We start from the raw sequence: 11,521 nt of genomic DNA, 5'->3' as shown, positions 1-11,521 counted from the left end.
CCTCTCCTCTCCTACAAGGTCCTCCACTCCAGTCCGAACTCTGATCTCTTCCACTCTCCTCCGATCTTCTCCACTCTAGTCTCCAGTCGTCAACTCAATTCTTTTCAACTGAACTCAATTCAATTCTCCTCTCCTCTCCACTCCTCAACTCTCCTCACCTCTCCTCTCCTCAAGTTTGCCTTTATATCTCTGCCCTCAGGGGCCTTGACATCACATCATTATTTATGTCCTCTTGGGGGGCAGCTGATGTCATGATCCAGTGGGCCTCTTACTTCCCAAAAATAATGGGGATGGGATATGGAGATCTCAAAAGAACCTATGCAAGATTAATGTTGATCAGATTTATCCTTTGGCTGGCTACATCTGTCACTGAGCTTATTTTCTTTTGTTTTGTTTTGTTTTGTTTCGTTTCGTTATTTTATTTTTTATTTTATTATTTTATTTTATTTTACGCTTGAGGGCCTGGGTTGCTTTTTTAAAAAACACTAGAATGATATAAAAGCTGTAGTTGAAAAGAAGCTTTATATTGATGTGGTTATTACTTGCAGAAACATGAGAAAAATGTTTATATTTAATTGTCATTTATTTAAATAGGAATGGTATTAATTTAAGATTGGCAAAAGAGAATATTATTGGATGAAGAAGAAATAAAGTAATGCTATCATATGGACTATAGAATTATAGAAATTGCTATTGATTATTTTTAAACATTAACCCAGACAACACAATATTTACCAAATATTAAGGTGTATGTTAAAAATCAATAAAACATATTTTTTTTAAAAAAAGCTGTAGTTGAAAGCAAAGTTAAAAACAAAACAAAACAGATTTTTTTAAAAAGTTAAAAAGAACAATTGCGGAGTTAAAAGGCAGAGGAAGCTCCTTCAGCTCACAACCACCCCCAGACTTGCAGGGCCTTCTTGGACCTCCACCCCAAACCAAATGGCAGAGTCAGGTCTTAATGCTCTTCTGGAAGGTCAGGCAAGTGGGGAGGGGGGCTGCCTTGTCTCTACTCTAACCTCACTTACCTTGTATCTATTAGGAGGTACTCCTTTATTAATTCCTTCCGACCTCCTTGGTAACACCTGTTCCTGTGCTTCTGTGCCCTCACTTTTCATGTCAGATAAATTTTCTTCCTTAATGATTACAGTTTCTGACCTGCTACCCATTTTTTCTGATGATGGGTCGGTCTTCTGAAGCTTCTTCTCCCTGAGATCTATTACTAAGTGATCGAAGAAACACCTCTGTGTGGGCATGTACCCTATCCCAGGGTTAGGCAACCTTGGCTCTTTTATGACATGGCTGGCTCAGGAATTCTGGGAGTTGAAGTCCACGAGTCATAAAAGAGCCAAGGTTGCCTACTCCTGCCCTATCCCAATTATTATGCTCTGCAAAGCTGGCAGAATGTGAAATCACAACTTTCTGAGTTCCAACAGTAAACCTATAGTTCTTGGATGCTGGCTGATATCCTATAAACCTCAGTTTTCTGGTCTTCTTCTGTTCTTTCCGTCTAGTGCTGTTAGGATTATGTACCCAGGCATAACTACCAAAAGTTCTTAGGTGAGCCAATGAGGGTTTCTTACCATATAACAAAAAATATGGAGTTTCGTTCGCAGCAGAAATCCATAATCTATTTATTAAATAGTTAGCCATTTTTAATGGCTTCTTCCCAGCACCTTCTACTCATGCCTGCATCTGCAAGTAGTGAGTCCTTCATGGTCTCTAATCTGCCATTTCTCCTTTCAGCTACTCCTTTTTCAGCTGGTGTATTTGGGTTTGTTCAAGCCAACGTTGAAAACTCCGGGACAGGAGTTCATTTCATTCAGCCAGGATACCACAAAGCCTCCTCCCAAAATACTAGAGGCCATTTTTTTTACTTCTACCTTGTATAACCACAAACCACACTTAAAACCACAATGCCCAGTTCCTCTGACTCTGGTCAGGTTCTCACTTGTTTTCTCTTGGCTTTCGTTTACTCTGGGTTTTACTTCACACTGGACTATTCTTCATTCTGGGCCCATAACCTGTCATTTTTAATATAAATTATCACAGCCTTTTTCTTATTTTCTTCTTGTGATAATACAGGATCTGACAGTGGTTTATTAAAGGCACTGTGGTTTAATACAATACGAAACAACATACAGAATACAAAATAGTTATATTCAAAAGATTCAAGTGAGCAAGAAGATTCCAAGTGTAATTCTCCTCAGACACAGTCTCTTAAAGGGATAGTAGCCCCAAAATACTCTGCTGACTCATTCTCTCTATGGTCACTTCTGATGGTCAGCTACTAAATTATAATTACCTTGACATATTTCAGAATAACAAAGTTGGAAGAGACCTTGGAGGTATTCTAGTCTAACCCCTTGCTCAGGCAGGAGACCCTTACAGAATTATAGAATAGCAGAATTGGAAGGGATCTTGGACGTCATCTAGTCAAGCCCCCTGCTCAGGCAGGAGTCCCTATACAAGGGGTCCCCAACCTCTGGCCTGTGCACCAGTACCGGGCCTCGGCATGCCAGCAACTGGTCTGCACAAACAAGCCCTATCTGTGGGATGCAGGCAGCACACAAAACCACATACCCTCCATTCCGTGGAAAAACCTCCGAGGCCTAGACAGGACTTCCAGAATCCAGCCAGTTCTCTGAATTCAGATAAATTTAGCTACCAGTTCTCCCGAACCAGTGCAAACCGGCTGAATCCCACCACTGGGTTATTATGAAACTGGGAAAGGACGTTATGAATTCTGTAAGCTATCATTAATATTTTTGTAAAAGCTTTTGATGCCAAGATTTCAAAATTTCACTTTATCACAAAGTTTACAGAAGGCAAACTTCAACAATTCATCCATCAAAGTCAGCTTTTATGAAAAAAATGTCACACCACTGATAATATTAGATTACTGGTGGCCATATTAGCATTCTAAGCTGATGAAATGTCTGTTCTGGCTTTATTAGATTCATTAAAAAAATCCCACTGATGTGGTGCAAAAAAAGTTTTTGGAGCAAATGATGACAAAAAAAGGGATTTTCCTGCTGAATGCATATCTTGGATTACAATTTCTTCTAATCCTTCTGCTAAAGTGATCACAAATGGGATTGTGTCATCAGCAATCAAAATGAGAAGTGGAACCTAATGAGGATGTCCTCTAGCTCCTTTAAATTTAACTTTGGAAAAATTGATAAACTGTAGTCATCCTTTTTAGCCTTTGCTTCCTCCTCCTCCTCCTCCTCCTCCTCCTCCTCCTCCTCCTCCTCCTCCTCCTCCTCCTTTTCTTTCCTTTTACAAGCTGTCTCACTGAAATTACGTACAGTATATTTTAAGAGGCTAAAAACCAGGGGAACAATGACTTCTAGTCCCGCATTGGGCACAAAGCCTGATTTTTGGCTAATCACTCTTTCTGACCTCAGAAGATGGTAATAGCAAGCCAATTGCAGTTTAAAAATATTTCAGAGAAAATGCAACAACTGACAAAGGCAGAAAGAAAGAACAAACTATAGTAAGGATGGTTATGGTGACTTTTTTCTGCCTATCTGTTGTTAATATTAATTATTTTAATTGCAGTTATCATAGCATGTGAAGCATTGAGTATCTTCTGTGTACAGGAAGGTATTATTTCAGAGGAAGCTGAAACTGATTTTTTCCAGGAACCTCTGTTTGTCTTTCAACAGAGAAACAAATACTGTTTAACCTATGGGTCGCAATGTCTGTGAAATATATGAGACATTTATTGGGTGTGGTGGGGGGGGCACAATTTTATTTTTAAGCTGATCAACCTTGCATGGGCAAAGTAGCTGTGTAGTTAAACCATCTCCAGGCTTTGATCCCTACTTTTCTTGCACAGAGAATCCCAAAGAAATCAAATATTTTATTCATGTGAAATTCCCTTGTCCTTGTAGGGATTTATGATAGGACAAAGTCTGAGAAGCTCTGAATTAGGTGGCAGAGATGTATGTCAGTGGTAATACCAAATTTATAAGAAGCATTGTAATTTTTATCAGTTGATTTTCCAACCTCATGGTTGAAGAAGACTCTCAGATGGTCATTTACAGGGTCACTCAGGGTCATCTTCAGTGTAATATTTCTTATAACTTGTTCCACTGACTAGAATCTTTAGGGCTCTCATATCTATCCGTTGGGAAATAAAACAGGTCAGTCAAACCTGAGGTCTTAATGAGATACACACATAATCTCACATGGCTGTGGTGGGTTAATCCCCACTGGCTCCCACAACTGTCTTTGAACTCACTACCCACAACATCAATATATCTCTCCACAACTCTAGGGAAGAATGAAGTTGGTAATGCTGCCAATCAGCTATTTTATTCCAAAAATCCCCCTCTGCCCTGGTTTACTCCAGAAGAAGCAAATGGGGATCTTTCTTCCTTCATTAGCACCCCCAGACAGAAAAATTTATATGAACTAAAGGCTAGTTAGTTCCTTTTCATCAAGTCCTTATTTGGGAATCAAGGTCAAAGAACTAGAAGGAAGCTGACAAACACAAAAGAAGAAAGAAAGAAAAATAGAAGAAAAAAATATATATTGCTGAAGAGATTGCTTTCAGGCAGTTGAACTTCTTGCTACACACACAAAGACAAACACAAAACAGAATATTTCACAGCTGAGATCACTGTCTGAGATAGGCAGCAGACAGGAGACCATCACATTTAACAAAAAGTGCCTTCAACACTTTAACATTTACTACAGAAGTGGAAAAACTCAACTGCTGTTCCATGCTAATTTGATGCATTTCAGCAACGATTATGAATTAAGTGTTCTTTCTCTCCTCCTCCCATGTTTGGAACACCTGTACTGATATGTTGTTAGGAGAAAAAAATAACAGTATTCATTAGAAAAAAAGCAAAACAAATAATAGATCCAGCACTGGAAATATCATTTAAAAATGCATTCATCTGGAATGATACTGGGAGATAGATCTGAAAGCATGCATGGAAGTTTGATTTAGGAAGGGATAACCACTTCCTGTAATCTGGAACTCATTCTATGTGGGAGCTATACCATTTTACTAGGAACTAGACGCTTACCTCATAATCTCATACTTCTACATAATAGAAAACTTATCAGAAACATCTAAAGTCTAGTTCTTTTTCCTACAATGAGCCTCACTGGTTCATCAAGTCCTTATTATGCATAAAAAGGTATGCATGCGTGCTAGTCATTTCCAACTCTAGGGGCCGGTGCTCATCTCCATTTCAAAGCCAAAGAGCCAGCGCTTGTCTGAGGACGTCTCTGTGGTCATGTGGCCGGCATGACTAGACGCCAAAGGCGCACGGAACACTGTTACCTTCCCACCATAGTGGTCCCTATTTTTCTACTTGCATTTTTATGTGCTTTCGAACTGCTAGGTTGGCAGAAGCTGGGACGAGTAACAGGCGCTCACTCTGTTACGCGGCACTTGGGATTCGACCCGCCAAACTGCCAACCTTCTGATCGACAAGCTCAGCGTCCTAACCCACTGAGCCACCGCGTCCCTTCTTATTATGCATATTGAGATCCAAAAACTTGAAGAAAGATGACAGGTAGAAAAAGAGGAAGAAGTGAAATCTACAAGTGATGGATTTCAGCCAGCTGGCCCCTTAGCCAACCCACAAATTGCCTAGTGTCCTACACTCCAATCAATACCAGATCTTGCTCTACCAGTCCCCTAACCCAGTAGTTCTCAACCTGTGGTCCGTGGACCCCTGGGGTGGTATGATGTCATCACAGAGGGTCCGTGAAGACTTGAAGAAATGTTACAATTTAAATCTTGAATTGAGTCTTGTGGTTCCATGGCCGGGGTCTGTGGCCACAAAAGGTATTTAAAAGGGGTGAAAAAAAGGTTGAGAACTACTGATCTACCCTGCTATATAATTGCCTCCTCTCCAACCTGGATAACTACAAGATGGGCTTCTTTTTTTACTTAGCTTTTTGCTGGCCATGACAGACAGATCTGACAGGAAAATACAAAATAAAAAAAAACTTGGGCTGCCCTCTCCTTTTCTTTAAAGCCCATCTGAGAGGGGAAACCTTCTCCTAATTAGTCCGAGCCTGAGTTTGATTTTTCCAAAGGGCTTCCAAGCACGAGGTAAGCATCTACGGTAGTTCCTAGTAAAATGGTATAGCTCCCACATAGAATGAGTTCCAGATTACAGGAAGTGGTTATCTCTTCCTAAATCAAACTTCCATGCAGGCTTTCAGATCTATCTCCCAGTATCATTCCAGATTAATGCATTTTTAAATGATATTTCCAAAGCTTCTCTGCCTATTTACCTAGATTGATAGGCCTGAATTTCATATAACCCTTACTGTGTCTGAACCTCTTATAATGGAATTTTTCCCCCATTTATGACAGAGAAAGCCAGGTTGATGCAGTGGTTAAGATGATGGCCTAGAAACAGGGAACTAGGAAGTTCCAGTCCTGTCTTAGGCACAAAGCTAGATGGGTGACTTTAGGGGCCAGTCAATCTCTCTCTCTCTCTGCCCTAGGAAGCAAGCAATGATGAACCATTCCTGAAAAACCCTGCTAAAACAACTGCAGGAACTTGTCCAAGTGGTCTCCAAGAATCAGACACAACTGAACAGAAGGGGCATGGGGAGAGACAAAGAGGAGGTAGAGTGATAGACAAAGACGGGGACAGAGAACAAATCCGTAATTCTCTAGCCTCAGCCTCCTGCCTGTTGTGATCAATATGCCATCAGGTGTTGAAGAGTCAGTCACACTGGTTTTGTCCTCCACATCTCTTTCCATACCCACCTTAAAACAGCTTATGCACTGTTGATGGAAGAAGTAAAAGCATTTATTAGACACATAGCAGAACACATCACGAAATGTAGCAAGGCCTCCTTTCAAAGGTGATAACCGCTTGATGAGAATGTGTCATTGGCAGACAGAGCTGGAAGACTGCGAAGGAGTTTAAAAAGTTTTAAAGAGAGGCAGGAAGTCTGGAGGAAAGCATTTCCAGGACTTGATGGAAATCTGTCTTCATGAGACCCATATTTTCATGATATGAAGATTCATTTCTCATAAGCATGCAAGAGAAAATTTGCCTCATAGCAGACTAAAAACATACATATTAAAATAAATTCATATTGGCAAAGGTATAATCCCATGCTATTAAGTAATTCATGATTATTATTTCATTCAAACATGAATATCGAAAGCCAAAATGTAAAATGTGAACCTTCTGGAAATTCAGGAAATTCAAAAATTTTACAAAATATACTGAGATTACCAACATAAGACTAAAGACTTATGGGGTAATCTTCAGGGCAAATAGTGTCCTTTATTATAGTAACAATATAGCATAAAAACGTCATCTTTCAGAGTCACAGTAAGAATTCACTTTTACATTTCAAAATGAAAGACATAATATATGAAGTTTACAACCACCAGCTGGCCTTCTTAGAGAACATTGCCCTGTTTTTATTTGAAGGGGAAAAAAGATAGGGCTTTTATTTTCAATCTGGAACAACAAAGATCCCATAAAAAATCTCATATTTTGTCTGTGCCATGCTTACTGGTTTTCCAGTTGATTTGCAATTTCTTTTGTGGCAGCTTCAGTTTCATTACAGGTCATCTCTTCTGAAACCAGCCTCTTAATATTCTTTTCATAGCCTCGTGCATTGTACTGTTCCGCAGGCTGTATATGAAAGGATTGAGCATGGGAGTCACCACTGTGTATAATATGGATGCAATTTTCAATTTTGACCCAGCATAAGTGGAGGACGGGCGGATGTAGATGCCTAACAGGGTCCCATAAAACAAAGCAACGGTAGTAAGATGGGAGATGCAGGTGGAGAAGGCCTTGTATTTCCTGAGCCCTGAGGGTATTTTCCAAACTTTGAATACAATGAAAAGGTAGGAAAAAATAATCAGCAAAAGGGGTCCAAGAAGAATTGCAGTGCCTTCACTGACAAGCAGCATTTCAACAGATGAGGTGTCAGAGCAGGAGAGCTTCAGCAAAGGATGGAGGTCACAGAAGAAATGGGGAATCTCTCGGGAAGCACAAAACTTAAAATTACACATTGAGAGGACATACAGTAGGGAGTGGGCATAAGCCAGGAGCCAAGATGCAGCAGCCAGCTGTATGCAGCACCTGTAGCTCATGATTGTTGCATAATGCAATGGACGGCAAATGGCTACGTAGCGGTCATATGCCATGGAGGCCAGGAGAAAGTTATCTGTTGCACAGAAGCTCACAAAGAAATACACCTGTGTCAGGCAACCACTAAAGGATATGACGTTTGTGTGGGACAGCAGGCTCTGCAGCATTTGGGGTACAATGGTGGAGCTCAATCCGAGATCAGCCAATGACAGGTGACAGAGGAAGAAATACATGGGAGCATGGAGGAGGCTGGCACTGGAGAAGATCAGCAGGATTATCATGAGGTTTCCTAGCAGACAAAGCAAGTACATACAAAGGAAAACAGGAAAAAGTAGTCCTTGAAACTCTGGAGAGGAAGAAAAACCCAGGAGGATGAATCCAACAAAGTTGGTTTGGTTCTCCTGATTCTTTTCCATAGGTCAGCTGAAAATACAGATTTGTGCATATTTTTATTTACATATCTGGTTGGTATTTCACCTAGATATGACGGGAAAGAAACACAGAAATTGGTATGGGTGATTTCTAGTCCTTAAGCCAACTGAATTACTTCGATTTGTATTCCAACAATGGGACATGGGGAGCACATTTATTTCCGTATATGTCTGGCAATGGTAAAGGCGTACACCAATTTCTTCAAATTCACTTCACAGAACATAAACCTGCAATAAAGAAGATTGATACTGGACATTTATTATTCTATTTGCCATGGCTCCTAGGCTCACTGAATATAGGTTGGTGTTATGATATCTTATTTATGGCTTAGGCATGTGTTGTTGTGAGTTTGGTGTCTAAGTAGCAGATGCCGGTTAATTGTTTAGGACAGTTAAAACAAAAGAGTTTCACGTGGCTTCTCCAGTTTGGAGGAATGACATTTCAAATTGGAGGTGATATTTAAGGTGATCCATTCTAAAGTGATCCATTCACCTTAGGGGGGAAAAAATCTTCCAGTTTCTTTATTCACTCTTGAGGCCTGATGTAGAGATAGTTGAAATGAATGGTGAGTGACTTTTCTGAATCAGGGTGTGCCTGGCTAAAGAAACTGATCAACACAGAGTGTACTTTTATAAATATCTGTTCAACAATCTAATTGTGATGATATAGGATATTACCAACAAAATTATTTCATTATTCCTTGCCTGTAAGATAGTCTCTTCTTCCTCAGAAGTGATAAATACTCAGGTTGAAATGGCCCATTTAGTAGCCTTGAGAATACAGCAAGCTGTCTTCTATTTGCCATGGATCATTCATCTATTTCATCCACCTTTGTGTGTCCTAACTGGCAGCAGCATCCTGGCTCTTTGTTGATGACCAAGGATTGTGTTTGGGAAATTCTGTATGCAAAGCAGTTACACAACAGCTGTTCTCCAGAGTCTGTGATTGTTTCCTGTGCTACAGTATTTAACTAATGTAGGACACATCAAATTCTATCCATAACAGTCTTTTTCAACTTCCTTTTCTGCATTCACCAACACCTTCATATCCCATTCATGTCTTTATCTTCCACTTTGAAAAAGGGCAATTTGATGAGGATAATTTGATAGAGGAGCCATACAACACAACTGCGCTGGGTTCCATTTTTACAATGCAATATATTGAGAACCCTTTGTATATAAAGTAGTCTATAAGAGTTAGAGTTCTTTGTAAATGATCATATGGAGGCCTTCTACTGAGGCAGAGCTTTAATCCATTGCCTCCAATCCTCAATGCCCTGTCTGTCATAGACGGGCTCCTTCTGACAAGCACTTTTCCCAGCCCTATCTGAAGAGGGAGGACATTGTGACATTCAGCATCTACAGTAGTGGCCAAAATTGTGGAAACCGTTTGGGAAAATTGTACAGTAGAAATGCCACCTTTGGTTAAGTTTCCACCATTTTTTCTTCTAATTTCTTTGTAACTGTAGCCTTGTTCACTTAATAATACTACTTTACATCGCTTTCTGGGCAACCAGTCTACTCTTTACACCATTACTTTAATTTTATTATGTTTTACAAGCTCACTAAATGAAAGGGGAAAAAACCCAACCAACTTGATAGCGATCACGTAACACACTGACAAATATCCTCCTCTCAGCTTCAATACATGACAACAATAACTGAATGCTACTGTGATGTGATTGGCTCATTGCCAAAACAAAATGACACCTGATTGGCTCTCTAAACACTCTTGCTCATTGGCTACAATCAGATGAAGGAAAGCTATCTGATATCAACCTAAGCAAGTTGTGCTTCCTTTTTCTGGTTATTTGGCTATATAGCTTTTCATAGAATACAGTACAGATAATTGAACAAACTATGTTACATTACATTCTTGATTAAATAATTTTTCCATTGATATATAATTTTATGGTACTACTCCAAAAAAAGTGGTGTTATTAGCCATCAAATCTCAAAAATACACTTTTCCCAAAAGGTTTCCACAATTTTGGCTACTACTGGACAGCCTCTTCTCCCCAGCTAAGGACCAGCCTCTGCCTCCTATGCTCCTTAGCCAAGGAGTCTAAATAGAAGAACTTAATCTTTCCATTACAATGTCTTCTCATTGCCTCTATATATACCACAACTTTGCAAAATGCCATATGCAAAGCAGTTACACAACAACCTTTCTTCAGATTCTGTGATTGTTTCCTGTGCTACAGTATTTAGCTACCGTAGAACCAACCAAATTCTATCCATAACAGCCCTTTTCAACTTTCTTTCTTGGACTGTTCAACTCACAGCTTCTATATATACCACAACTTTGCAATAATGCACTCTGCATGGAGGTAATTGGAGGGAGGGAGAGGAGAGAAAAGCTGAACAAGGAATTGCCTTCCTTCTACGTTTCACTCAAATACAGCACGCTGGGTAGCAATAGTGTATGAGGATGAAGTGCAATTCTGTGCATTTTTGATGAGTAGAAAGAGAAAGAGAAAACTCTTAAAGTGTCTACTGGTTTGTGTCCAGTCAAAAAAGAACACTAAATATTAGACTGTACCTCTGGCAAAAAGCTTTGATGTCTCCACTGAGGTCCAGTTTCTTTTTTGGTGAAGAGATTCTTTATAACTTTTCCGGTTTTGAACGAGGGCGCAGTTTTTGTGGGAGAGCATTTCCTTTCTCAAAGCAGATGTGCAGACAATGGTGAGGAGGCAGGGATAATTTCTAGATTGTGGCTCCCCAAGGAAGAGACATTGGTGCAAAAACAAGGCTCTTTGGGGAACTTGTTAACCCAAGCTAGAACATTCAACAGCGATAACGTGTGAGGTAAGATTGACTCGGAAAGTTGATGTCAAGCACAGGTTTCTGAGGGGCAAAAAATGTAGTCAATCTGGCCAAAAAAGAAACATACAACAGTATCTGTACAGTATTAGGCAGACCTTCAAAAATCCACTTCATAGAGGCATCAGAGACTGGTTCAGGTGCATTATATTAACATCTGTT

At 39.9% G+C, this 11,521-nt stretch overlaps 1 protein-coding gene across 1 annotated transcript; it reads right to left on the bottom strand.

The window, feature by feature from the left end:
* Nucleotides 1-7,573: 7,573 nt before the first annotated feature.
* LOC308663206 (olfactory receptor 1L4-like) lies at nt 7,574-8,521 on the bottom strand (the record flags this gene model as incomplete). Its single annotated transcript, XM_081319455.1, has 1 exon — nt 7,574-8,521. One exon carries the CDS (start codon nt 8,519-8,521, stop codon nt 7,574-7,576), a length of 948 nt encoding a protein of 315 aa, XP_081175581.1.
* Nucleotides 8,522-11,521: the final 3,000 nt, after the last annotated feature.

The sequence above is a fragment of the Vipera berus genome, assembly GCF_964194415.1.
Source record: "Vipera berus genome assembly, chromosome: 2".
NCBI classification, from domain to species: domain Eukaryota; kingdom Metazoa; phylum Chordata; class Lepidosauria; order Squamata; family Viperidae; genus Vipera; species Vipera berus.
The sequence above is the reverse complement of the archived record's forward strand: the minus strand, read 5'-3'. Positions and strand labels throughout refer to the sequence as shown.